At 70.7% G+C, this 26,523-nt stretch overlaps 3 protein-coding genes across 7 annotated transcripts in view; all 3 read left to right on the top strand.

The window, feature by feature from the left end:
* Positions 1 to 1,505: 1,505 nt before the first annotated feature.
* Positions 1,506 to 14,265, top strand: WNK3 (WNK lysine deficient protein kinase 3). Of its 5 annotated transcripts, none has more exons than XM_068924179.1 (25): positions 1,506 to 1,574; positions 1,721 to 2,121; positions 2,876 to 3,018; positions 4,586 to 4,806; positions 4,887 to 5,044; positions 5,129 to 5,217; positions 5,301 to 5,520; positions 5,600 to 5,837; positions 5,924 to 6,045; positions 6,127 to 6,207; positions 6,354 to 7,796; positions 7,871 to 7,914; positions 8,011 to 8,116; positions 8,208 to 8,324; positions 8,413 to 8,526; positions 8,614 to 8,653; positions 8,741 to 8,845; positions 8,919 to 9,766; positions 9,842 to 10,091; positions 10,299 to 10,420; positions 11,160 to 11,389; positions 11,485 to 11,693; positions 11,945 to 12,034; positions 12,132 to 12,307; positions 12,449 to 14,265. In XM_068924179.1, exons 2-25 carry the CDS (start codon positions 1,759 to 1,761, stop codon positions 12,587 to 12,589), a joined length of 5,670 nt encoding a protein of 1,889 aa, XP_068780280.1. In that variant the 5' UTR covers positions 1,506 to 1,574; positions 1,721 to 1,758; the 3' UTR covers positions 12,590 to 14,265. The 5 variants fall into 5 exon arrangements, with proteins under 5 accessions (XP_068780280.1, XP_068780283.1, XP_068780278.1 ...); XM_068924182.1 differs by having other exon boundaries at positions 2,846 to 3,018; positions 9,842 to 9,950; XM_068924177.1 differs by having other exon boundaries at positions 2,846 to 3,018.
* Positions 14,266 to 14,920: 655 nt separating this feature from the next.
* PHF8 (PHD finger protein 8) lies at positions 14,921 to 23,325 on the top strand. Its single transcript, XM_068924183.1, has 20 exons — positions 14,921 to 15,468; positions 15,554 to 15,639; positions 15,741 to 15,849; positions 16,084 to 16,244; positions 17,201 to 17,342; positions 17,423 to 17,609; positions 17,699 to 17,861; positions 18,571 to 18,658; positions 18,754 to 18,860; positions 19,529 to 19,620; positions 19,749 to 19,838; positions 19,965 to 20,231; positions 20,326 to 20,423; positions 20,532 to 20,704; positions 20,950 to 21,035; positions 21,141 to 21,250; positions 21,456 to 21,712; positions 21,810 to 21,905; positions 21,995 to 22,104; positions 22,313 to 23,325. The coding sequence occupies exons 1-20, from the start codon at positions 15,371 to 15,373 to the stop codon at positions 22,817 to 22,819; spliced, it is 3,027 nt and encodes a 1,008-aa protein (XP_068780284.1). The 5' UTR covers positions 14,921 to 15,370; the 3' UTR covers positions 22,820 to 23,325.
* A 975-nt stretch (positions 23,326 to 24,300) lies between these two features.
* The window catches only part of HUWE1 (HECT, UBA and WWE domain containing E3 ubiquitin protein ligase 1), a 34,807-nt gene continuing 32,584 nt past the window's right edge, over positions 24,301 to 26,523 (top strand). Inside the window, 3 exon segments of the mRNA XM_068924189.1 lie at positions 24,301 to 24,441; positions 25,772 to 25,883; positions 26,426 to 26,501. Coding sequence (XP_068780290.1) covers positions 26,457 to 26,501 — 45 coding nt within the window. The 5' untranslated portion in view covers positions 24,301 to 24,441; positions 25,772 to 25,883; positions 26,426 to 26,456.

Genomic DNA, 26,523 nt, shown 5'->3' with positions numbered 1-26,523 from the left:
ATAGGGGCCATAGGGCTCTAGGAGCCATAGGAGTGTGGGGCTGGAGGAGCTATAGGGGCCATAGGGCTCTAGGAGCCATAGGGGTGTGGGGCTGGAGAGGTTATAGGGGCCATAGGGCACCAGGGCCATAGGGGTGTGGGGCTGGAGGAGCTATAGGGGCCATAGGGCTCTAGGAGCCATAGGGGTGTGGGGCTGGAGGAGCTATAGGGGCCATAGGGCACCAGGGCCATAGGGGTGTGGGTTTGGAAGAGCTATAGGGGCCATAGGGCATCAGGGTCCTAGAGATGTGGGGCTGGAGGGACCGTAGGGAGTGTGGCGGGTACAAGGACTGTAGATGTGGGGCTGCAGGTGCTGAGGCTATAGGGGCGTGGGAATTATAGCAGTATGGAGGTACAGAGGTATAGGAGCCATAGGGGATGTGAGGCTGGGGGCACTAGGATTATAGGAGTGTGGGAGCTGTAGGAGCGTGGAGGTATAGGGGCTATAGGAGCCATAGGGGGTGTGGGGCTGTGGGCACCGGGGCTATAGGGCATGTGGAGGTATAGGGGCCATAGGGAATGTGGGGCTGTGGGCACTGGGGCTATAACAGTGTGGTGATTACAGGAGTGTGGGGGGCCAGGAGCTATAGGGGTCATAGGGGGGTATAGGGGGTGTGGGGCTGTGGGCACCGGGGCTATAGGACTGCGGGGGCTATAGGACTGTAGAGGCACAGGGGCTATAGGGGGCCTGGGGCTGTGAGTACTGCGGCTGTAAGGATGAGGGTGCCACAGGGCACGTAGAGGTACAGGGGCTGTAGGGGATGTGGGGCTGTGGGCACTGGGGCTATAGGGGCGTGGGGGCTATAGGGGCCATAGGGAGTGAGGGGCTGCGTGCACCGGGGCTATAGGGGTGTGGGGGCTATAGGAATCATAGGGGCTGTGGGTGCCAGGGCTATAGGGGCATGGGGGCTATAGGGACCATAGGGAGTGAGGGGCTGCATGCACCGGGGCTATAGGGGTGTGGGGGCTATAGGAATCATAGGGGCTGTGGGTGCCAGGGCTATAGGGGCATGGGGGCTATAGGGAGTGAGGGGCTGCGTGCACCGGGGCTATAGGGGTGTGGGGGCTATAGGAATCACAGGGGCTGTGACACCGGGGCTATAGGGGTGTGGGGGCTATAGGAATCATAGGGGCTGTGGGCACCGGGGCTATAGGAGCATGGGGGTACAGGGGCTATAGGGATCATAGGAGCTGGGGGCACTGGGGCTATAGGTGTGGGGGGGGCTATAGGTGTAGGTGCTGCGGGGGAAATGGCTATAGGGGCTGCGGGGGGGACTCGCAGGTGGGCTATAGGGGCTGGGGGGGTATGGGGAGCATAGGGCGGGGGTGTGGGAGGAGCGAGGAGGGGGGGGGCTATAGGGGCGGGGGGGGGGGGGGGGGGGGGACGCTGGCCCCGGAAGTCCTCGGCGGGGAGGAAGCGGCGGCCGGGGCGGGGGGCGGCGATGGAGCCCCCCCCCGGCAGGGCCGGCGCCGCCGCCGGGTCCTCGGCGCCCGCGTGAGCCGCCGCCGCCACCGCCGGCTTTGTCCCCGCAGCGGGTAAGAGCGGCCGGAGGTCGGAGGTGAGGGGTGGTGGTGGTGGGGGGAACGGGGGCCGGTCTGCATCCCCGGCATCCCCCCCCCTCCCACCTCCCCATTTCCTCCTCCTTCCTCCTCCTCCTCCTCCTCCTCCTCCTTCTTGGCAGGCGGCGATGGCAGCGCCCCGGTAAGCGTCGCGGGGACCATGGCCACCGATTCGGGGGAGCCCGGCGGCGCGGAGAAGCCGCGGGGGGCATCGGCGGAGGGTCCCCCCGCGCCGGCCGGCGCCCCGGAGAGGAAGCGTTTCTTCCGCAAGAGCGTGGAGCTGGTGGAGGAGGAGCAGCAGCGAGCGGCGGAGCGGGGACCCGAAGCGCGCGGCGGCGGCGGCACCGGCCGGGAGAAGGCCAAGCAGGAGATCGAGGAGGAGGCGGAGATGAAAGCGGTGGCCACCTCGCCGGGCGGCCGCTTCCTCAAGTTCGACATCGAGCTGGGCCGCGGCGCGTTCAAGACGGTCTTCAAGGGCTTCGACACCGACACCTGGGTGGAGGTGGCCTGGTGCGAGCTGCAGGTGAGGTCGGCGCCGTCCCGGCTTCGCCCCGGCCACGTTCCCGTCCGCCCCACAAAGGCGAACGAAGCGCCGCGCTCGGCCGCCCAACCCTCGGGGTCGGCGCTCGAGCCCGTCGGCTCCGCGCGTCCCCCGACGGGCCCTCGCCTCCGTTCCCCACCTCCGTCCGTCCCCCCAAATCCCCCAAATCCCACCTTCGCTTCTCCGATCCGTCCCCCCCCAAATCCCACCTTCGCTTCTCCGATCCGTCGAGCGCCCTCTGCGAACTGGCGGCGGCGACCCCCGAAACGCCCCCGAGCCGTCGAGCGACCCGTCCGATTCCCTCATTATTACTCTCATAAATTCATTAAGCTCCTTGGCTAAGCTCATCGGTTAACGCCGCCGACGGCCAGACCCCTCGATAAAACGCCCCCAAATTTGCCGTTTTCCCAGCGCGGGTTGGTCCTGGCCCCGGTTCGGAGCCCTTTTCCCCCCAGGGGAAGCCGTTGGCCCGGCCCTGGCTCGCTCCGCCGCGGCCCCGAGCGGGAGCCCGGCGATGGGCACGAGGCCACGGCGAATTAATTGCGGCCTCCTCTAACGAGCGATAAAGCGGCCGCGGGGAATAGCGAGAGGGCTCGCGAGGGCCGGATGGGATCTGGCGGCGGCGCGGCGGCGGGAAAGGCGCCTCGGGGTTCGGCGACGAATTCGGCGGGGTCGCGCGGGGTCCCTTCGCGTCCCCCCCCCCCAGGACCGGAAGCTGACCAAGGCCGAGCAGCAGCGGTTCAAGGAGGAGGCCGAGATGCTCAAGGGGCTGCAGCACCCCAACATCGTCCGCTTCTACGACTCCTGGGAGTCCACGCTCAAGGGCAAGAAGTGCATCGTCCTCGTCACCGAGCTCATGACGTCGGGCACGCTCAAGACGTGAGTGGCGCCCGCCCGGCGAGGGGGTTTGGGGACACGGCGAGGATGCTCGGGGCCGCAGTGAGGAGGTTTGGGGACACAGCGAGGGGGTTTGAGGACACATCGAGGATGCTCGGGGCCGCAGCGAGGGGGTTTGGGGACACAGCGAGGGGGTTTGGGGACACATCGAGGATGCTTGGGGCCGCAGCGAGGGGGTTTGGGGCCGCAGCGAGGGGGTTTGGGGACACGCCGAGGATGCTCGGGGCTGCAGCGAGGGGGTTTGGGGACACGTCGAGGGGGTTTGGGGACACATCGAGGATGCTCGGGGCCGCAGCGAGGGGGTTTGGGGACACAGCGAGGGGGTTTGGGGACACGTCGAGGATGCTCGGGGCTGCAGCGAGGGGGTTTGGGGACACGTCGAGGGGGTTTGGGGACACGTCGAGGATGCTCGGGGCCGCAGCGAGGGGGTTTGGGGACACGTCGAGGGGGTTTGGGGACACGTCGAGGGGGTTTGGGGACACATCGAGGGGGTTTGGGGACACAGCGAGGGGGTTTGGGGACACATCGAGGATGCTTGGGGCCGCAGCGAGGGGGTTTGGGGCCGCAGCGAGGGGGTTTGGGGACACGCCGAGGATGCTCGGGGCTGCAGCGAGGGGGTTTGGGGACACATCGAGGATGCTCGGGGCTGCAGCGAGGGGGTTTGGGAACACAGCGAGGGGGTTTGGGGACACATCGAGGATGCTCGGGGCCGCAGCGAGGGGGTTTGGGGACACAGCGAGGGGGTTTGGGGACACGTCGAGGATGCTCGGGGCTGCAGCGAGGGGGTTTGGGGACACATCGAGGATGCTCGGGGCCGCAGCGAGGGGGTTTGGGGACACGGCAAGGGGGTTTGGGTGAGCCAAGGTTTGGGGACGTAGCGAGGGGGTTTGGGGACAAATCGAGGGGGTTTGGGTGAGCCAAGGTATGGGGACAAAGCGAGGGGACTCGAGGATGCAGCGAGGGGGTTTGGGGACAAAGCAAGGGGGTTTGGGGACAATTCGAGGGGGTTTGGGTGAGCCAAGGTTTGGGGACAAAGTGAGGGGGACTTGAGGACATGGGGAGGGGGTTTGGGGAATATTCGAGGGGGTTAGGGTGAGCCAAGGTTTGAGGACAAAGCGAGGGGATTTGGGGCTGCAGTGAGGGGGTTTGGGGGAGCCAAGGTTTGGGGACAAAGCGAGGGGGTTTGGGGCTGCAGTGAGGGGGTTTGGGGGAGCCAAGGTTTGGGGACAAAGCGAGGGGGTTTGGGGCTGCAGTGAGGGGGTTTGGGGCAGCCAAGGTTTGGGGACAAAGCGAGGGGGTTTGGGGCTGCAGTGAGGGGGTTTGGGGCAGCCAAGGTTTGGGGACAAAGCGAGGGGACTCGAGGACGCAGCGAGGGGGTTTGGCGACGCAGAGAGGGCGCTCGGGGCCATGGCGACGGGTTTGGGGACATGACGAGGGTGTTCGGGTGAGCCTGCGTTTGGGGACAAAGCGAGGGGGTTTGGGGCCGCGCGGGGCTGCCCGGGGCGGGCGCCGGAGGGGGGCGGTGGCCCGTCTCCTGCCGCCCCCCCAGGTACCTGAAGCGCTTCAAGGTGATGAAGCCCAAGGTGTTGCGGAGCTGGTGCCGGCAGATCCTCAAGGGGCTGCACTTCCTGCACACCCGCACGCCGCCCATCATCCACCGCGACCTCAAGTGCGACAACATCTTCATCACCGGCCCCACGGGCTCCGTCAAGATCGGCGACCTGGGCCTGGCCACCCTCATGCGCACCTCCTTCGCCAAGAGCGTCATCGGTGAGCGGCGGCGCCGCGGCCGGCCGCCCCGCGCGCCCCTGCGGCCGGCCGCGCGGCTCAGCTCGCTGCCGCCCTCGCAGGCACCCCCGAGTTCATGGCGCCGGAGATGTACGAGGAGCGCTACGACGAGTCGGTGGACGTCTACGCCTTCGGCATGTGCATGCTGGAGATGGGCACCTCCGAGTACCCCTACTCCGAGTGCCAAAACGCCGCCCAGATCTACCGCAAAGTGACCAGCGTGCGTGGCCCGACGGGGACGCGGGGACGCCGGCCCTCCCCTTGCCCGGCGCCCCGGGTCTCAACCTCTCTCCTGCCCTCGCAGGGCATCAAGCCGGCCAGCTTCAACAAGGTGACGGACCCGGAGGTGAAGGAGATCATCGAGGGCTGCATCCGGCAGAACAAAGCGGAGAGGTAGGAGAGGCGGGCGCCCGCGGCGGGGCCCCCGCCGGCGTCCCCCCGGCCCACCGCTCGCCCCCGCCCCCCCCGGCCCCCAGGCTCTCCATCCGGGACCTGCTGAACCACGCGTTCTTCGCCGAGGACACGGGCCTGCGCGTGGAGCTGGCGGAGGACGACGGCGGCCGCGACTCCTCGCTGGCGCTGCGCCTCTGGGTGGAGGACCCCAAGAAGCTGAAGGGGAAGCACAAGGACAACGAGGCCATCGAGTTCAGCTTCAACCTGGAGGCCGACGTCCCCGAGGAGGTGGCTTACGAGATGGTGAGCGGCGGGGCCGAGGGAAGGGGGCGCGAGGGCCGCCGGCGGGGCCGGCCTCGCTCCGAACCCGCCCTCGCTCCAGGTGAAATCCGGCTTCTTCCACGAGAGCGACTCCAAAGCCGTGGCCAAATCCATCCGGGACCGGCTGGCCCTGGTGAGGAAGACGCGGGAGCGGCGGCAAGCCGGCGGCGCCGACGAGCGCCGGGACTCGCGGGGCCGGGGGACGCCGGGGGTGGCCGCGCCGGCCGGCGGCCCCGAGAGCGAGGACACCGAGGTGGACCAGCACGTCCGGCAGCAGCTGCTGCAGCACCGGGCCGCCGGTACGACCCTCCCGTCGCCCCCGTTTCGCGCCGCTTCGCCGCCCGCCCTCGCTCAACCTCCCCCTTTCCTTCTCGTCCCCGTCCAGCCGACGGCCTCTCCGAGAACAGCGCCGTCTCGGACGCCTCCGGCCTCGCCGCCTTCGCGGAGCCGCCGGGCCCAGCCGAGCACCTCTACCCGCCGCTGCAGCTCGTCGGGTGCTACCAGGGGGTAAGAGGCTCCCCGCGGGCCACCGCCGCGGCGTGGGGCGGGTTTCCGCCCGAACTGCAGCCGCCCTCGCCCTTCCCGCAGCCGCCGAACCTGGGTCGCTCCCCGCTGCTGCCGCTGACCTGTGTCTCACCCCTGGCCGCCCGGCAGCACCCGCCGCTCGCGGTAAGGTCCCCGCCGCCGGCGAGGCCGGCTGGCTCAGCGTCCGCCCCTCAGACGCGACGGCGCTGGCACGTTTCTCCGCCCCGGGCTGCGAAGGGGGAGCCCGCGCGGGCGCCCCTGAACCCCTCCTGCTCTCTGTCCCCCTGCAGCACCTCGACCCGCAGGCAGCCTTTGGGGCGGACGGACCGGCCCCGGAGCCCGTCGGGGCCGCGGCGGCGCAGCCGGCGCTGGCAGCCGCCTCCTCTCCGCGCGCCCAGCCGGAGCCCCCGGCCGTCGACGGGGAGCCGGCGCCCGGCTTCCCGCAGAGCCGAGCCGCCTCGGCCGGCGCCGGGCCTGACCCGGCCCCGCTGCGGCACGCCTCCCTGTCGGGGCAGGCGGCCGCCGCGATGCCGGCGCAGCCCCAGGCGGCTCCGAGCGTGCCGGGCCCGGCGATGCAGCCGCAGGCGGTCCCTGCGATGCAGCCGGCGGAGGTGATACAGCCCCAGGCGGTCCCCGGGCTGCAGCAAGTCACTGCGATGCAGCCGCAGGCGGTCCCCGTCATGCACCAAGTCGCCGCGATGCAGCCACAGCCGGCTCCCCCGATGCAGCCAGCAGCCGCGATGCAGCCGCAGACGGTCCCTGCGATGCACCAAGTCGCCGCAATGCAGCCACAGCCGGCTCCCATGATGCAGCCAGCAGCCGCGATGCAGCCGCAGACAGTCCCTGCGATGCACCAAGTCGCCACGATGCAGCCACAGCCGGCTCCCCCGATGCAGCCAGCACCTGCGATGCAGCCGGCAGCCGCGCTGCAGCCCCAGACATTTCCCGGGATGCAGCAAGTCGCTGCGATGCAGCTGCAGACTGTCCCCGGGATGCAGCCGGCGGCCGGGATGCAGCTGCAGACGGTTCCTGCAATGCAGCCGGCTACCCCGGTGCAGCCGGCGGCCGCGATGCAGCCCCAGACGGTTCCTGCGATGCCGCAAATCGCCGTGATGCAGCCGCAGATGGTCCCCGGGATGCAGCCGATCCCCACGATGCAGCCACAGACAGTTCCTGGGATGCAGTCGATCCCCGCGATGCAGCCAGCGGCCGCGATGCAGCCTCAGATGGTCCCCGCGATGCAGCCGATGGCCGCAGTGCAGCCCCAGACGGTTCCCGGGATGCAGCCGATCCCCACGATGCAGCCAGCGGCCGCGATGCAGCCCCAGACGGTTCCCGGGATGCAGCCGATCCCCGCGATGCAGCCGCAGACGGTTCCTGAGATGCAGCGAGTTGCTGCAATGCAGCCGGCGGCCACGATGCAGCCAGCTCCGGGCATGCAGCAAGCCGCCGCGATGCCGCTGCAGCCGGCTCCGGGGATGCAGCCGGCTCCGGGGATGCAGCCGCCGGCCGTGCCCTTCGCCGCCCCATCCGAGGGGGCCCCGCCGGAGCCAGAGCCGCCGGAGCTGCCGGCGTATCCCCAGGCGTCCACCTTCGCCGCGCCGGAGCCGACGGGCTTCGGCGCGTTCCCGGGCTACGCGCCGGAGCCGACGGCCTTCCTGCAGCCGGGCTACGCGCCATGGAGCCTGGCCGGCGCCGAGACCGCGCCGTCCGCGGGGCAGGAGGCTGCGCAGGTTCGGGGGCGGCCGGGGCGGCGGGGACCCGCCGTCGGCCGCCAGCTCCCGCTCGCATCCCGCTCTCTCCGCAGGCGGAGCAGCCGCCGGGCGCAGCGAAGCCGGAGGCGACGTTGGGGTGAGCGGGCTCGAGGCGGGTGTTGCAGGGTTGGGGGGACGGCGCAAGTAGGGGGCCGACACAACCCCCCCGTCTCACTCACCGCCTCCTCCGCAGCCCCGACCACGAGCCCGCCGGCAGCAAAGCCGACCGGAGCAGGCAGCGTCGGGCTTCCTGCCCCCGGCCGGACAAGGGCGCCCGCTTCCAGCTGACGGTCCTGCAGGTCGGTGGGGGACACGGGCGCAGACGGACGGGGAGAGGGGGGGGACGCGCGGCGTCCCCGTCCGCTCACCCCCTTCCTCCTCCTCGACCAGGTCTCGGCGCCGGGGGACAACACGGTGGAGTGCCAGCTGGAGACCCACGACAGCAAGATGGTGACGTTCAAGTTCGACGCCGACGGGGACGCCCCCGAGGACATCGCCGACTACATGGTGAGCGTTCCCCCCCTCGCCGCCCGCCGCCACCCTCACCGCCGCCGCCCCGCGCGCTAACGGCCCGCCGCTTCGTTAACGCCGCCAGGTCGAAGACAACTTCGTGCTGGAGGGCGAGAGGGAGAAGTTCGTGGAGGAGCTGCAGGCCATCGTGGCGCAGGCGCGGGAGATCCTGCGCAGCCCGCCCTCCGCGGCCGCCCAGGTAGGGCCACGCGCGTCCCCTTCCCCGCCGGCGTCTCCCGTCCCACCCCGCGCCGTCTTCGCCGCCAACCCCGGTGTCTCCGCGCAGGCAGGGCCGCCCGAAGCGGCGCAGAGCGCCCCGGCCAGCGGTGAGTACGGGGGCGGCTCGGCCAGCGGCGGGGGCGGCTCGAGCCGCCGGGGCTCGGCTCGAAGCTGCCCGCCGGCTCCGCCGCCAGGCGAAGGCGCCCCCCAGTCGTCTCCCGTCGGCCGCTGGCGTTTCTGCATCAACCAGACCATCAGGAACCGGGAGGCTCCCGGCCCGCCGCCGGCGCCCGTTGCCGGTGAGTGAGCGCGGCCGCACGGAGCGGGAAAAAGGTGGACGCCGCCGGTGACGGCCTCTCCGGGTCGCCGCAGGTCCGGAGGAGCCAGCCGGGGCCATGGAGCTGGAGGTGCCCCAAGGTCCTGAGATGTCCATCCACCGAGGTCCGGAGACGTCTGTGCCCCGAGGTCTGGAGACATCCATCCACCAAGGTCCAGAGACGTCTGTGCCCCAAGGTCTGGAGACGTCCATCCACCAAGGTCTGGAGACATCCGTGCCGGGAGGTCCAGAGATGTCCATCCACCAAGGTCTGGAGACATCCGTCCACCAAGGTCTGGAGACATCCGTGCCGGGAGGTCCAGAGACGTCCATCCACCAAGGTCCGGAGACATCCATGCATCAAGGTCCAGAGACATCTGTGCCACAAGGTCTGGAGACGTCCATCCACCGAGGTCTGGAGACATCCGTGCCGGGAGGTCCAGAGACGTCCATCCACCAAGGTCTGGAGACATCCATCCACCGAGGTCTGGAGACATCCGTGCCGGGAGGTCCAGAGATGTCCATCCACCAAGGCCCGGAAGCATCCATGCCCCAAGGTCCGGAGCTATCCTTGTCCCAAGGCTTGGAGCTGGACATCCCCCAAGCCCCAGAGACTTCCGTGCCCCAAGGTCCGGAGATGTCCGCACCCCAAGCCGCGGAGCCGGCCGTGCCGGGAGCGCCGGAGGCGCCGGGTCGGGAGCCGGAGGCGTCGGACAGCGACGGCCCCCCGAAGCGGGACTTCGCGGACACCGGCATCCGGACGCTGGACGAGAAGCTGCGGACGCTGCTGTACCCCGAGCACGGCTGCGCCGAGAGCCAGCGCGACGGCCTCGGCCTCGAGTCGCCTTCCTCCTCCTCCTCGGAGAGCCTCGGCGGCCCCCCGGCCCCGCGGCCGGAGCGTCACGTGAGTCGCGGGGGCTCAGCGGGGCTGGCGGGGGGCGGCGGCGGCAGGGCTAGCTCGGGACCCCGCTCTCCGCAGGAGCCGCCGGCGGAGCCGACGCCGGAGAGGGCCGAGGGCCGCCCCGCCGACGCCATCGCGTCGCCGCCGCCGCCGCTGCGCCCGGGAGCCGCGCGCCCGCCGGCAGGAGGTGGATATTTCGGCCTCAGGTTTACTTGCCCTAGTCTCAAAAACCCCATTAGCAAGAAAACGTGGACCCGCAAATTAAAAAGCTGGGCCTACAGGCTCCGCCAGCCCGCCGCCTTGTTCAAGAGGGCCAAACCCCGGCAAGGTAGCGTCGCCTCGCGGCCGGGGCTCGCGCCTAGGCTCCCCATCGCTCGTTTGCTTCCTTTGCCCCCTCCCCGGTTTGTTTTGCCCCCGCCGCCACCCTCCCATCGTTTTGCCATTCCACGTAGCTGGGGTTGGGGGGGGCGGTTGGGGGTCGGGGGCCGTTTCGGGGCGCCCCGCGCTCACCCCCCCCCGGCCTCTCCCCGGGCAGGCGAAGCGGAGGAGCCGAGGCCGGGGTCGGCCGGGGGCCGTTTCGGGGTGCCCCCCGCCGAGGATGGGTCAACCCCGCGGCTCGGCGCGGCCGCGGGGTCCTTCCGGCGCGGACGCTTCCAGGTGGGTGCGGCGACTTGGGGGGGGGGCCCCGGCGTCCGGGCGTTGGCGGGAGCGGGGCGCCGTCCTCTTGAGGGGACCCCCCGGCTGCTGTGGGGAGCCCCTGGGTCCCCCCCAGAGGGGCTGGGAGCTGCCCAAGGGTCTCCCAAAATGCCCCAGGGACCCCCCAGAGGGGACGGGAGCTGCCCCAGAGACCCCCCAGAGGGGACGGGAGCTGCCCAGGGGTCCCCTAAAATGCCCCAGGGACCCCCAGAGGGGCTGGGAGCTGCCCAGGTGTCCCCCAAAATGCCCCAGGGACCCCCAGAGGGGCTGGGAGCTGCCCCAGGGACCCCCCAGAGATGATGGGAGCTGCCCAGGAACCCCCAGAGATGACAGGAGCCACCCCAGGGATCCCCAGAATGCCCCAGGGACCCCCAGAGATGATGGGAGCTGCCCCAGGGACCCCCCAGAGATGACAGGAGCCACCCCAGGGATCCCCAAAATGCCCAAGGACCCCCCAGAGATGATGGGAGCTGCCTAGGGGTCCCCCAAAATGCCCCAGGGCCACCTAGAGGGGAATGGGTGCCACCTCAGGGACCCCCAAAATGCCCCAGGGACCCCCAACCTCTCCCAGAGACCCCCCCAAAGAGCCGTCCCTGAACCCCCAGCCTGCCTCGCTGCTCCTTCCCCCCAGCGAAGGGGCCCCGGCGTCCGGCTCCCCGCCGCTGAGCGCATCGTCTCCCATCTCTCTCCCCCGCCGCAGGTGGTGGCGGTGCCGGCGCGGGGGGCGGAGGAGCCCCCCGGCGCCCAGGCAGCACCGGGCAGCCCGCCGGGGGGATCGGGTTCGGACAGCGAGGCCTCGGCCGCCCCCCGGGACGGACCGCGCCGCCCGGGCTCCGGCGCCCACTCGCCCTCGTCGCCCATGAGCAGCGACGGCGACTCCGAGCTCGAGGACGAGGACCTCAAGGCCGAGCTGCAGCAGCTGCGGGAGAAGTAAGGAGAAGGCCGGGCAAGGGGCCCAGGCGTCCGGGGCCACCCTCCTCGGCCCCCGAGTGACGGCCCCGTCGCGTCCCCCCCGTCCTCGCCAGGCACATCCAGGAGGTGGTGACGCTGCGGGCGCAGCAGGACCGGGAACTGCAGGAGCTCTACGCCCGCCTGCGGGCCCTCAAGGACGCCCGGGGGGAGCCCGGCGAGCCGGGGCCGCCCCCCGCCTCCCCCCGCCGGCCCCGGGCCCTCAAAGGCAAAGCCCGGGGGCGCCCGCCGGCCCCCGGCCCCGACGCCGGCCCCGCGCTCGCAGGTGAGCACGCGCCCGGACGCCTGGGCCCGCCGCGGGAGGCTCGGACCGCTCCGGGGAGGGGGGATGCCTGGGCCCGCCGCGGGGGGCTCGGACCGCTCCGGGGAGGGGGGACGCCTGGGCCCGCCGCGGGGGGCTCGGACCGCTCCGGGGAGGGGGGACGGGGACGCCTGGGTTTTCGGGGGGGGGGGGGCGGTTCGGGGGTCTGGCTCAGCCCCGTAGCAGCCACCAGCGAATCCCCGCCGCGTCCCCAGAGCGCGGCGGCCCGCCGGCCCCCCGCTCCTCCTGCTCCGCCGCCAGCGACTCGCAGCCCCCCAGCGGCTCCCAGGGTCCGGCTCCGCCAGGTACCGGAGGACGTGCGCCTCCCCCCTCCCAAAAACCCCGCGGCCCCAGGACGCCTGGGCCCCTCGCCGGCAGCTTAACGGCGCCCGCGTCCCGCAGATCCCTGCCGGCCGCCGCCGGCCGCCAAGAAAGGCCTCTTCACGGACGACTTCCACCGGCTGGTGGACGAGTGGGCGCGAGAGACGGCCGGCGCGCCGGGCCTCAAGCCCAGCCTCAACCAGCTCCGGCAGAACCGGGGTCGCCCGGAGCCCGACGCCCGGGCCAGGACCGTCGAGGTGAGGGGGGCTCCCGGACGCCTGGGTCCGCTCCGGGGGGCCCTGCTTTGAGTTGCCACCTCCTTCCCCCTTCCACGCCCCGATCCTCTTCCCTCCCCGTCCCGTCTCTTGTCTGTGTCTCTCTTTCCGCCGGCGCCGCAGGGCTCGTCCTCGTGGGCGTCCACCCTCCGCGGCGTCCGGCTGCCCCGCTGCGGCCCCTACCCGCCCCGGTGGGTCCCGACGCCTCCGCCCGGCCCCCCGGGTCCGGCCCTGCGCTGCCCCGTCCCGCCGGCGCCCAAGTGAGGGAGACGACGATGCCGGACGCCGTCGCCCCCGGACAGCCGCCGCCGCCGGCCCCCGCGCCGTCTCCGCCGAGCCAGGAGCTGCCCGGTTCGTGCTAGAACCGCCTCGTCTCGCCCCCGAACCGCCCCGTTTCACCCATAGACCACCCCCTTTCACGCCAAAACCGCCCCATTTCACCCCCGAACCAGCCTGTTTCACCCCAGAACCGCCCCGTTTCACCCCTAAACCACCTCATTTCACCCCAAAACTGCCCCTTTTCACCCCAAAACCAGCCTGTTTCACCCCTAAACTGCCCCCTTTCACCCCAGAACAGCCTCGTTTCAACCCCAAACTGCCCTGTTTCCCCCCCAAACCGCCCAATTTCACCCCAAAACTGCCCCCTTTCACCCCAGAACCAGCCTCTTTCACCCCTAAACTGCCCCCTTTCACCCTCGAACTGCCTTGTTTTACCCCAAAACTGCCCTGTTTCACCCCAAAACCACCCCCTTTCGCCCCAGAACTGCCCTGTTTCACCCCAAAACAACCCCGTTTCACCCCCAAACTGCCTTGTTTCACCCCAAACCACTCCCTTTCACCCCAGAACTGCCCTGTTTCACCCCAAAACTGCCCTGTTTCACTCCCAAAGCAGCCTCGTTTCACCCCAAAGCAGCCTCGTTTCACCCCCAAAATGCCCTGTTTCACCCCCAAACCACCTCATTTCAGCCCAGAACTGCCCCATTTCACCCTGGAACTGCCCAGTCTCACCCCAAAACCGCCCCATTTCATCCCCAAAACCCCTCATTTCACCCCAAAAACCTGTTCCACCCCAGAACCACCTCGTTTCACCCCCAAACCTCCCCCTTTCACCCCAAAACTGCCTCGGTTGACCCCGAGCTGCCTCAGCTGAGCCAAAACTGCCTCGTTTCACCCTAAAGCCTGTTTCATCCTAAAACCACGTTTCACCCCGAAACCTCCCCATGTGCCCAAGGCCCCCCCGTTTTGCCCCAAACTGCCTCGTTTCACCCCGAAACCCCCTTGTTTGACCCAAACGCCCACGTTTCCCCCGCCCCGTTTTCCTCTTGGTTGCCCCTAACGGCCTCGGTTCAGCCCCGCTCGTCCGACCCCAAAGTGGCCCGGTTTTGCCCCAAAACACCTCATTTTCCCCCAAAACTGCCGGTTCCCCCCCCCCACATCCCAAACCGCCTCATTCGGTTTCCAAACCACCCCAGTGGAGCTGAAACCCCTCGGTCACCTCACGAACGTCCTCGTTCTGCCCCGAAACCCGCCGTTCCACCCCAAAATGCCCCCAAACCGCCCCGTTTCCCCCCAAAAGGCCCTCGTTCACCCGACAACGGTGCGTGGGCCTCCCCCCAGCGCCGCGGTTGCCTCTCTTTGGCCCCCAAACCCCCTTGTTTCGTCCCAAAACTCCCAGTTGCGCCCCCCCTTCCCCCTCCCCACGCGATTTGGGGCGTAAACGTGGGGTTTTGGTCCATCTACCTCATTTCAGTCCCTTCCCCCCCTCCATGGTCTCCCCCCCCCCAAAAGGCCAGCGAGGTTTCGGGTCTGCTCCGGGGGCGGGGGCTGGCGCGGCCCCGCGTTTATTTTTTTTTTTGGACGGATTGTTACAAAGGAGTAAAAACGGCAAAAAAAAACACCAAAAAAAGGGAAAATAATAAAAACCCACGTGGAGAAGCGGGTGTTTGTGAGGCGGTGCGTCACTTCCAATATGGCCGCGGCGCGGCGTCCGCGCCACTCCCAAGATGGCGGCCGTCTGGACGGCAGCCGCCGCGGGACATGCCGGGTGTGTTGGGGGGGGGAAGAGAGAGAGAGAGAGAGCGAGAGCGAGAGAGAGAGAGAGAGAGAGAGAGAGAGCGCGAGCGTGTCCCGCCACTCCCAGCATGGCGGCCGCTGCCTGCGTGGGCGCTGCGCTTGCGCGACCTCCCCATGATGGCGGCGCGGCCGGGACGCTCGGCTCCGCCCCCGCCTCCGCCACCTTCCGGTGACCTCAACATGGCGGCGCGGCCCCGCCCCCTCCTTCCCGTTCCGCGTTTGAATAAACTTTATTGGGAGGCCGGAGCCGAGCAGCAGCGGCGGCGGCGGCGGCGGCACCGGCGTCGGGGCCTGGGGGGCCTTTAAGGGGGTCGCGGACCTCGGCGGGGGGGGTCGAGGCCCTATAGAGCCGAGGGGAGCGTCCGGGGGGGGCCTATAGGCCCGGGGGGAGGGGTCCCGGGCCCATATAGACCCGGAGTGGGGCGTCCCGGGGCCCTATAGAGCCGGCGGGGGGGGCCTATAGGGCCAGAGGTGGCCTATAGAGCTGGGGGGGGCTATAGAGGTGGGTGGAGGGGGGCAGGGCCGCGTTGACCCGGGGAGACCCTATAGAGGGGTGTTATAGGGAGGTTAAGGGGGAGGTAGAGCCGTTATAGAAGGGGGGGGCCCTATAGGGAGCTGAATTCCCCATAGGGGGAGGGGGGGGTCTATAGGGCAAAGGGAGCGGCGGTGAGGCCGGGTCCGCGCGGAGAGGAGCCGAAACCATCCCGTAAAGTTCCCCCCCCCCCCATAGCAAAAAGCAGGAGAGATCTATAGGGGCTACGAGCAGCCCTTTTCTATAGGGGAAGCCCCGCTGGTGCCCCCCCAGCACGGAGGGGGGGGTAGGGGGGGCTGCCCCTATACGACGCCGCAGGGCTGATGCCCTGGGGCGGGGAGAGGGGGTCCCGCCGGGGAGGAGGGCGCCTATAGCGGGGGAGGGGGTGCCTATAGCGGGAGGGGGGCACCTATAGCGGGGGGGAGGGGCGGGTGGGCGCCATGGCCTCGGTGCCCGTGTACTGCCTGTGCCGGCTGCCCTACGACGTGACCCGCTTCATGATCGAGTGCGACGTGTGCCAGGACTGGTTCCACGGCAGGTGGGGGCCGGCGGGGCCGGGGGGGGGGGCCGGGGTCGGGGAGGCGGCGGGGGCCGAGCCGTCCCCTATACACGCGCGCCTACAGCTGCGTGGGAGTGGAGGAGGAGGCGGCGGCCGAGATCGACCTCTACCACTGCCCCAAGTGCCAGGAGCTGCACGGCCCCTCCGTCAGTGAGTATCCGCTCGGGACGGTGTGGTTTTTTGGGGGGGGGGGACACGCGGTTCGCGGCGTCTCCTCAACGCCGGCATCTCCCCCCTCCCCGACTCCGCAGTGAAGCGGCGCCGCGGCCTCGCCAAGCAGCCGGACGCCGAGCCCGGCCGCGCCGTCCGCACCGGCAGCGCCCAGTTCGTCCGGGAGCTGCGAGGCCGGACTTTCCCCAGGTGAGAGGGGTGACGGGGCCGCTCTGCCCCGGCGTCGGGGCGGTTTTGGTTTTATACCCGCTTGACGGGGCGCTCGGGGCGGTGGGCGCCGAGCCCCCCGCCCCGAGCGAAGCGCGGCTTCGCCGGGACGTCCGAACCGGCCGCGCGCGGGCGCCGTCGGCGTCGCTCCCCTCGCCCCGGGGTTGGGGGGGGGGGCGTAGGGCGCGGAGCCGGGCGTTACGGGGGCCGTTCCAGCGCCGACGAGGTGCTGCTGAAGCCCAGCGGGGCCCAGCTGACGGTGGAGTACCTGGAGGAGAACAGCTTCAGCGTCCCCATCCTGGTGCTGCGCAAGGAGGGGCTGGGCATGACCCTGCCGCCCCCCACCTTCACCGCCCGCGACATCGAGCACTACGTGGGTGAGGAGCCCGGCCGGCGGCGGCGGTGGGGCTGCGGGGCAGGCTCAGGGCGCGTGGGAGCCCGTAGCGGCGCCTATGTCGCGTGTGGGGCAGCCCAGGGGCGCGTAGGGGCGTCTGTGGGGCCCGTGGGGCGGGCTAGGGGTGTATAGGAGCATCTGTGGGGTAGGCAGGGGGTGCTTAGGGTGTCTGTGGGGCCCGTGGGGCAGCCTGGGGGTGCGTAGGGTGTGTATGGGGCAGGCAGAGGGTGCATAGGGTGTCTATGGGGCCCGTGGGGCAGCCTGGGGGTACAGAAGGATGTTTTTGGGGCAGCTTGGGGGTGTGTAGGGTGCGTATGGGGCAGTCTGGGGGTGCATAGGGTGTGTATGGGGCAGGCAGAGGGCGCATAGAGTGTGTATGGGGCCTGTGGGGCAGCCTGGGGGTGCATAGGGTGTCTATGGGGCCCGTGGGGCAGCCTGGGGGTACAGAGGGATGTCTTTGGGGCAGCTTGGGGGTGCGTATGGGGCCTGTGGGGCAGCCTGGGGGTACAGAGGGACGTCTGTGGGGCAGGCAGGAGGTGTATAGGTTGTGTATGGGGCCCGTGGGGCAGGCTGGAAGTGTGTAGGGGCATCTATGGGGCAGACAGGGGGTGCCCAGGGTGTCTATGGGGCCTGTGAGGCAGACTAGGGGTGCATAGGGGTATTTCTGGGGCAGACTAGGGGTGCATAGAGGTATCTCTGGGACAGGTTGGGGGTGCCTAGGGCCCGTATGGGGCCCATGGGGCAGCCAGAGGGTGCATAGGGCATCTATGGGGCCCATGGGGCAGCCTGGGGGTACACAGGGACGTCTCTGGGGCAGGCAGGGGGTGCCTAGGGTACGTATGGGGCCCGTGGGGCAGGCTGGGAGGGGTCTGGGGCAGGTTGGGGGGCCGGCGTGGGGGCGCGTGTCTGCCCCCCAGCCGTCCACCCTGCCCGCGCCAGGCCCGGACAAGGAGATCGACGTGATCGACGTGGCGCGCCAGGCCGACTGCCGCATGCGGCTGGGCGACTTCGTGGCCTACTTCTGCGGCGCCCGGCGCGACCGCGTCCTCAACGTCATCAGCCTCGAGTTCTCCGACACCCGGTACGGCGCCCCGGCCCCGCGTCGCGTCCAACCCGCCGCGGCACGGGGTCCCCCGGCCCTGACGCCCTCGCGGCCCGCAGGCTGTCCAACCTGGTGGAGACGCCGCGCATCGTGCGCAAGCTCTCGTGGGTGGAGAACCTGTGGCCGGGCGAGTCGGTGTTCGAGCGGCCCAGCGTGCAGAAGTACTGCCTCATGGGCGCCCGCGACAGCTACACCGACTTCCACATCGACTTCGGCGGCACCTCCGTGTGGTACCACGTGCTGCGGGTGCGCCCCGGGGCGGGGGGTGTCGGAGGCTCCTGGGGTCTACGGGACGGCCGCGCGCTCCTGCCGACGCCGCCTCTCGCGTCCCGCAGGGCGAAAAGGTTTTCTACCTGGCCCGGCCCACCCCGGCCAACCTGGCCCTCTTCGAGGCCTGGAGCAGCTCCAGCAACCAGAGCGAGATGTTCTTCGGCGACCAGGTGGATCGGTGCTACCGCTGCCCCCTGCGTCAGGGCCAGACCCTCTTCATCCCCACTGGTACGATCCCGCGACATCCTCTGGGTTCTCTCCGATCTTCTCCAGATCCCCCCAGGTCCTTTATCCGTCTTCATCAGGGCCAGACCTTCTTCATCCCCCACCAGTACAGTGCTCGGACGTCCCTTGGGCTCTCCCCAACCTTTCCCAGGTCCTTTATCCACCTTTATCAGGGCTAGACCTTCTTTCTTCCCGCTGATAGGGTTCTCTTGACATCTGTCAGGATCTCCCTGACTTCCCTCAGGTCCCCCCAGGTCTTTTATCCACCTTTACTGGGGCTAAACCTTCTCCGTCCCCACCGGTATGGTCCGCTGATGTTCCCCAGGCTCTCCCCAACCTCCTCCAGATCCCCCCAGGTGCCTTAGCCACCTTCATCAGGGCTAGACCTTCTCCATCTCCGCTGGTGTGGTTCTTTCAGCGTCCCACGAGACGTTTCCGACTTCTTGTAGGTCCTTTATCTGTCTTTATTAGAGCTAGCCGTTCTCTATTTCCACCAGTACAGTTCCTCTGCTGTCCCCTAGGGTTTTCCCGACCTACCCCAAGTCCCTTATCCATCTTTGCTAGGGCTAGATCTTCTCTATCCCCCCAGGTATGATCCCACGATGTCCCCCAGGGTCTTCCCGACCTCTCCCAGATCCCTTATCCACCTTTATCAGGACCAGCTCTTCTCCATGCCCACCGGCGTGGCCCCTCCGCTTTGTCCCTCCACCAGGTTGGATCCACGCCGTGCTGACGCCCGTCGACTGCTTGGCCTTCGGGGGCAACTTCCTGCACAGCCTCAACATCGACATGCAGCTCAAGTGAGTGCCGGGGCAGCGTGGGGTGGCACGGGACCCCTCCGGGGCGGCGCGGGACCCCCCGGCGCGCCCCGCCGACGCGCTCCCGGCCCCTCCAGGGCCTACGAGATCGAGAAGCGCCTCAGCACCGCCGACCTCTTCAAGTTCCCCAACTTCGAGACCATTTGCTGGTACGTGGGCAAGCACCTGCTGGACACGTTTCGAGGTGGGTCCTGCCGCCCCGGGGGGCCCATGGGATCTTTGCGGGAGGGTCCTGGTGTCCCTGCCCTGCTCCCAGGAGTCCTCAGCTCCATCCTGGGGGGTCCTCTGGGGTCCTCAGCCCCATCCTGGGAGGGTTCTTGGTGTTCCAGCCTGTCCCTAGGGTGGTTCCTGGGGTCCCAGCCCGGCTCTTAGGGCTCCAGGGATGTCCCAGCTTGGTCCAGGGGGAACCCAGCTGGTCCCAGCAGGTCCTTGGGTGTCTCAGCCTTGTCCTGGAGGCTCCCAGCTTGGTATTTTGGTGTCCACGGGGGAACCCAGCTGGTCCCAGCAGGTCCTTGGTTGTCTCAACCCTGTCCTGGGGGATTCTAGCTTGGTGTTTTGGGGTCCAGGGGGAACCTAGCTGGTCCCAGCAGGTCCTTGGTTGTCTCAGCCTTGTTCTGGAGGGTCCCAACTTGGTGCTTTGGTGTCCAGGGGGAACCCAGCTGGTCCCAGCAGGTCCTTGGTTGTCTCAGCTCTGTCCTGAAGGGTCCCAGCTTGGCTCTTGGGGGTCCTGGAGGTCCCAGCGTGGTCCAGGGGAGCCTTGGGCATCTCAGCCCCATCCCGGGAGGGGTCGCGGGGGGGTCCCGTCCCCACGGCGGCGGCCTCAGGGCGTCCCCGCGTGTTCCCCCCGCCCAGGGCTGCGAGAGAACCGCCGGCACCCCGTGGCCTACCTGGTGCACGGGGCCAAGGCGCTGACCACCGCTTTCCGCGCGTGGACCCGCAAGGAGGTGAGAGGAGAGGGGGCGCATCCCCGTTTCGAGGCCGCGGCTCTCCCCACCCCCTCCCACCCCGCCGCTGGCCCCATTTCACCCCAATCCGTTCTCTCTCCCCCCACCCCAACCCGACCCCCCGGCAGGTGCTGGCTGAGCACGAGCACGAGATCCCCGAAACGGTGCGGCCCGGGCAGCTCATCAAGGAGCTGGCGAAGGAGATCCGGCTGGTGGAGGTAAGGGGTGCCGGGCGGCACTGGGAGGCGGCAGGGGGGCGCTGGGGTTACTGGGAGCGGGGTGGTGGTTTGGGGGTCCTGGGGTGCCCTGAGCTGAGGCTGCCCCCCGCATTCTCCTCCGTGCAGGACATCTTCCAGCAGAGCGTGGGCAAGTCGGGGCCCCATTTCGGGCTGCCCCGGGGCCCCCCCGCGGCCGGAGGCCCCCTGGCCAGCCCCAAGGAGCCCCCCGGCAGGAAGGGGGGCGCCCGCAAGACCCCCCCCGGGGCCGGCCCCCGACACCCGGAGCCCGAGGCGCCGGAGACGGAGGGACGCCGGGGCCCCGCCGGCCCGGAGCTGACGGAGGAGGAAGAGGACGAGGAGGAGGAAGAGGAGGAGGAGGAGGAGGAGGAGGAGGTAAGGGGCAGCGAGGCGAGGGCCCTACCGCTTGGGGGGGGTGTTACAGGGTCCCGCGTGGCCCTGACACCCCCCCCCTTCCCGTCCCCGCCAGCCGGAGATGCCCAGCTCCAGCCCGGAGGAGACGGACGGCGACTCGGAGGCGGCCGAGGGCGAGCTGCCCCTCGTCGTGGCCAACGGCCGCGGCGCCCGGTGAGGGGTCGAGGCGGGGGGCCGTTTTGGGGGGGGGGGGAGGAAGGGAAACTTGGGGAAATCCGGGGTGTCGGGGCTGACCCCCCGCGCCCCTCCGCGCACCCGCAGGCCCCGGCGGAGCCGCCCGGGGGGCCGGTGGCGGCCGCGGGCCCCCCCGTCGCCCTCCTGCTCCCCGCCGAGCCCCGCCGGCACCCGCGGCCTCGACCTCGACTCCGAGGAGGAGCTGCAGATCGACGAGACGCCGCCACCGCCGCCGCGCCGCGGCCCCCGTCGCTTGCCCCGTGAGTCACCCCAAGCCCCCCCCCCCAAAAACTAGGGCCCCCTTAGGGCTTCACTTTCCCCCCCCATCTGGCTTCCCCAAATGCCCTGGGCCTCCGTGCCACCAAACGACCCCCAAACCGCTGTGTTCCCCCCCCCCCCAAACTTTCTCCATCCCCCTGGAGCTTGGGGGATCACTGAGGGCCCCCCAATCCCTTCCCTGCCCCCTCGTGACCCCCATGTCGTTCCCCCCCCCCCCCACACCCAGGGCTCCCCCGGAAGCTGCCGCGGGCCAAGCCGTGTTCGGACCCCAACCGCGTGCGGGAGCCGGGAGAGGTCGACTTCGACATCGAGGTACCGGGAGGGGGGGTGGGATCTGGGGGGAGTGATTTGGGGTTCCTTGGTGGGGGGGGGGGGGCAGTGGGGCTCACGGCCTGCCCCACCGCCGCCGCCCCCCAGGAGGACTACACGACGGAGGAGGAGGAGGGGGGGGCCGGCAGCGCCGCCGGCATCCTCGACCTGCTCAAGGCCAGCCGGCAAGTGGGGGGGTCCGAGTACCCCCAGCTCAGGTGAGGGGGGGGGGCCGGGGTGCAGCGGGGTCCCCAGGGGCTGGCGGGTGCTTGGGACCAGTGGGGGTCACCTGGGGGGGGGATATGGTTGGGGAGGGGAATCTCCCTAGAGGGAAGGGATTGTGGAGGGTTTTGGGGGGGGGGGGGTTTCTAAGGAGTTTTGGGGGCTCGCTCGGGGGGGTGACGGCTGCCGCGGCCCCCCCAGCGAGGCGCCGGCCTCCCCCAGCACGCGGGAGGCCATCCAGGGCATGCTGCGCATGGCCAACCTGCCGGCCGGAGCCCCCCCGGCCCCCCCGGGCTGGTGGGGGGCGGCGGGGCAAGCGGCGGAGCGGGGCGGCCCCGGCGGTTCGGGCGCCCCCCCCCGCCGCCCGCCCCCGGCCCCCCGCAGCACCGACAGCGAGGACGAGGCCAGCCTGGACGAGCAGGACAGCCTGGGCGCCTGCTTCAAGGACGCCGAGTACAGTGAGTGTCGGACGCCGGGGCCCCGCGGGCCGAGATTTGGGGGGGGTACAGAGCCAGACTCAGCTCATGTCTCCCCCCAACCCCGTCCCTGCCTCAGTTTACCCCTCGCTGGAGTCGGACGAAGACGACCCGGCTCTGAAATCGCTGCCGAAGAAGAAGAAGGTGACGGACGACGCGCCCTGGAGCCCCAAAGGTGGGGAACGGGCCGGGCGGGCGGGCAGAGGCGCGTACCGGCGTCCCCTCACCCCTCGTCCCCTGTGTTCCCCCCCCCCCCTTTTGCAGCCCGCGTGACGCCCACGCTGCCCCGGCAGAGCCGCCCCGTGCGCGAGGGCACCCGCGTGGCCTCGGTGGAGACAGGGCTGGCGGCCGCCGCCGCCAAGCTGGCCCAGCAGGTACCGCGGGGGGGCGGGTTCGGCGAGGGCGTAGGTGAAAGCTTTGCGGCGTTTTTGGGGGGCAAAGGGGAGGGTTTAGGGGAGCGGGCTGGTGGTGCGGTGGGGGGGGGTGAGGAGCTGCAGGGGGGCGGTTTGGGGCGGCGGAAGGGGCCGGTTCAGGTTTTTGGGGGCGGCTGAGGCAGCCGTCGTGTCCCCCCCCCCCCCCCAGGAGCACCGCAAGCTGCAGCGCCGGAAGGGCTCGGCGAAGCGCCGCCCGCCCTCGCCGGAGGCTGAGCCGGAGGCCGAGCCGGAAGCGGAGCCCGAGGCGACGGAGCCCGAGCCGGCGGCGGCGGCGTCTCCGGAGGCGGCGGAGCCGGAGGCGGCGGGCGGCGGGGGTGAGACGGAGGGCCGAGCGGAGCAGCCCCCCTACCCGCCCAGCCTGGCCGACCACGAATACACGGCGCGGCCGGGACAGCCGGGCCGGGCGCCCGCCCCCATGGCGCCCGGCGTCTTCCTCTCGGGGTCGCGCCGGGGCGGCGGTAGCGGCGGGGGGACGCCGACGCCGCCGGGTGAGTGGGGGGCACGAGCGGGCGGCCGGGGCGGCCCCGAGGCCCCCCGCGGCGGCGGTCTCCTGCCGCCGGGGCCCGGCCGGCGGCCCCGCAAGGGCCTGGCCACGGCCAAGCAGCGCCTGGGCCGAATCCTCAAGATCCACCGCAACGGGAAGCTGCTGCTCTGAGAGGGGGGCGGGGCCTCGGCCGGGCCACGCCCCCTGTCGGGCCACGCCCCCTGGCGGGCCACGCCCCTCCGCTACTGCATACGCTGCGAGGGGAAGCAGCTGCAGGGCGACGGGGGCGTGGCCTGGCGGGCGGAGGGGGCGGGGCTTCGGCTTGGCCACGCCCCACCCTGTTTGGAAGCCGGCCGCTGAGCAGGACTGCTTTTGATTGGACGCTGTCGGAGAAAGGGGGCGGGGTTTCCTCTGCCACGCCTCTTCGGCCTCCCTCCCCCCGCGGGACTGGATGGGGGAAGGGGCGGAGCTTCCTCTGATTGGTCGCCGCTGGATTTTTTTTTTTTTAAACCCTTTTTCCCCCCCCCCTCCGTCTTCAGGTTGTATGGGGGGGGCGAGGTCGCTCCCCATTGGCTGTTGCCCCTCCCACGGGCTGGGCTCCGCCCCCTTTTGTAGGAGCCGGGCGAGGCCACGCCCCCCCACTTTTATATTGTTAGAATAAAAAACCGGAGAGAATCGTCTGCGCCTGCGCGGACCGGTGCGTCACGTGACCTGCTCTTCCTTTTCCCCCCCCCCACCGGGGTGCTGCGCGCCCGGCCGTGCGTCTCGCGAGAAGAAGGCGGCGGGAATCTCGCGAGAAGAGGGCGGCGGGAGTGTCGCGAGAAGTGCCGGCGGGAAGGGGCTGGGTTGGGGGGGGGAGCAGCGGCGCCGCCGCTCTCGCGAGATCTGCCGGACGCCGCGGCCGAGGAAGCAGCGCGGGCCCGCGTTGCGCCCCGGCGTCTCGCGAGACTTCCGGCCGCCGCCGACCGGCGCGCGCCGCTCTCGCGAGAGTTGGCGCCCCACCCCACCCCCCCCCAACACACCCACCCACCCCACCCCGCACCGCACCGCCCCGGCCGTTGCGTCCCGCCGCGGCCTCGCGAGATCTCGCGGCAGGTCTCGCGCGAGCTGCCCGCCCGCCGGTGAGTCCCGGCCCGTCGCCGCCGCCGCGGGACGTGGTGTTTCCGCGTGTGGGGAGCGTGAGGGGGACAAGCCGGGTCCTCCTCGCCCCACCGGTTCCCCCCTCCCCGTTCGCCCTGTGGGGGAAGGAAGGGGGAGGGGAAGGGAGCCGTTACCGGCGCGGTGGGGGGGGGGGAGGGCAGCGAGGCCGCGCGGAGGGGGGGTGGAGAGAGGAAATCTCGCGAGGTTTGCCGCGCCTTTGTGCCGCGGTGGCGCGTCCTCTCGCGAGACTTAGCGCCGCCCGCCCCCCCCGCTGTCGCGAGACCTCGCTCCTCCCTCCCTTCCCCCCTCCACCCCCCCGCTCCGGTGCGCGTTTCCCCTCCCCCCCGCTAGTCTCGCGAGATCTCTCTCCGTCAGCCCGGCTCTCGCGCCGCCTCCCGTCTCCTCTCGCGAGATCTTCCCCCCCCCGCGGTTTTCCCCCGCCCGGCGCGGGCCGCGCTCTCGCGGGAGCCGAGTTCTCGCGGGATTTCGCCGGGGCCGCGGCTCGGGGGCTCGGTGTAAGATGGCGGCGGCGGCGGCAGGAGGCGGCCGGGCCCGGCACTGACTCCCCCCCCCCCTTCAAATTCCTTCCTTCTTTCTCCATCCCGCTCCCACCGCCCCAGCCCTTCGCCCCCTTCTCCCGTCCCCTAAAGCAGGTACCGGGGGACGGTGGGCTCGGCCCGGTGGGGTGGGGGGGTGGTGGTGGGGGGGGGGGGAGGACGGGCGCCGGAGCAGGGCTCGGGCCCCCCGCTTTGCCCCGGCGGGAGGTCTGGCTCCGTCATGCAGGGCCCGTGTCGCCCCCCCCCCACCTCTCCCCCCCGCCCCACATCCCCACGGCCCCCCCGGTTCCCTGACCTTTAACGTCCACCTCACCGCGGCCTCTGCGGTTTGCTTCCCCCTCCACACACACACCGTGATTTCGGCCCCCCCCCCAGCCCCATTTTCTTCCCTCACGGTGCCCGTGATTTGCCCTCCCCCCTGGCCGCGGGGATCCCCCTTCCCTCGGCGCCCCCCTGCTTTTGCTGGCGTCTCGGTGATTTGCGGTCCCCTTTTTGAGGGGTCCGGCTGATTTTCTGCTGTTTGTCCCCGCGGTGGAGCGGGGGCCGCTCAGGTGCGGCGTGTCTCCTTCTCTGCGGCTCCCTCCTGGTTTGGGGGGGGGGATCCTGTCACCCCGGATCCCGCCCCCCCCCCACGCCGTGTCCCTCCTCGTGCTCCCCCAGCTCCCTTCCCCGGGCTCTGCTGCCTCCTTTCCTGGCGCATCCTGCCCCACGCGGCCTCCCCCACCCCTGCCTCTCCTGGTGGCTCCCGTCGCCCCGGTTCTGCATCCTTCCCGGGGCCTGGTGCTCTGTGTCCTCCTGCACCCCCTCTCTCCGCCGCGGGGCTGGTGCCGCAGGGCAGCTAGCTATTCTTAGGCTTTACTTTCCCTCCTTTCTCCCCCCCACTTTTCTTATTCTGAGGGTCCTGCTCCCAGAAAGGGGCGCGGGAGACCCCCCCCCCCTCGGCCACCACGAATGGCTCAGGGCTCCCCCTTCTCCTGCTGCGTCCAAGCTCCCTCGCTGCCCCCAAGGGGAAGGGCTGCTGCCCCCAGCTCCGTCCCCCCGCGAGCGCCCGTCCGTGCCCCCTGCTCCGGGGCTGCTCCCCCGCGTTGAGGGACTGCGGAAACGCTCTGCTTTGGGTTTTTTTTTGTTTTTGTTGTGTTTTGATGTTTTTGGTGTTTATTTCATCCTTGAAGGCTTTCATAGCCCTGCAGTCTTGTGGTTGTCGCAGGGCAGAGGTCGGGGCTCGTAGGAGCCTTGTCGTCCATGCTCTTGTCCATGGTGGGGGGGGGTTCGCCCTTTCCCGCTCTCCTGGGGGGCGCCCCAAATCTCCGGTCCTCTGCTAGGGGTCTCCGGGAGCCCACGTTCCCCCCACCCACCCCTGTCCCGGGGTTTCCGGGTGGCCCGGCCAGCCCCGAGGCCTCACGCCGCCGGCCCCGTTCGCCCGCAGGCCCCCGACTAGTCTGCGACTCGCAGAGTATCTGCCCTCGGCGGCCGGGGCCCCCGCGCGGCCGGCGACTCGGACGGCGCCGGGGCCGAGGATGGACTGGCTGTGATTCCCGGTAAGGCGGCGCGGCCCCGGCGCGCGGGAGAGGCCGCGGGGCCGGCTCGGCGGCGCATCGGCTTAACCGGCGCCCCGGGACGCGCCGCGGGCTGGCAGCTCGTTAACGTCCGGCCGCTGATCGCGGCGGCGCCCTTTCCCTGGCCGAACCCCGCGCGGCGGCCGCCCGGCTTTCGGGCAGGAGGCGGCGCGGGGTTTTCCCTTGGCCGCGGCCGCTCTCGGGAGGGGGGCGGGGGCGCGGGGACGGGGCCTCCCCCCCCCCCCACCGCGGCGAAGGCGGCGGCGCCGGCAGCGCGCCCGTCCCTCCCGCCCGGCGTTTTGCACATTCATTGTTCCCCCGGCGGAGCGGCGACGTCATCTCCCGCCGCCGCCGTGCCGCCCGCGGCCTGCCGGGACTCGCAGTCCCCGGCCCAACAATAGCAGCCCCAGGTGCCGCAGGGGGAGGCTCCCGGACGCCTGGGTCCCCCCGCCGGGGGGGTGTATTGGCGCGGGGGCGGGGGGACGCCCCGGCGCGGCCCTCGGCAGCCCCGCGTCGCCCCGCAGGCTCAGCGCGCGCGCGGACGAGCGACCAAAGATGAAAGTGGACCGGACTAAACTGAAGAAAACCCCCACGGAGGCGGTGAGCGGCGGGGGGGGCCGGC

The sequence above is a fragment of the Struthio camelus genome, chromosome 38 (genome assembly GCF_040807025.1).
Source record: "Struthio camelus isolate bStrCam1 chromosome 38, bStrCam1.hap1, whole genome shotgun sequence".
Taxonomy (NCBI): Eukaryota; Metazoa; Chordata; class Aves; order Struthioniformes; family Struthionidae; genus Struthio; species Struthio camelus.
This window is presented reverse-complemented; position numbering and strand designations above follow the sequence as displayed.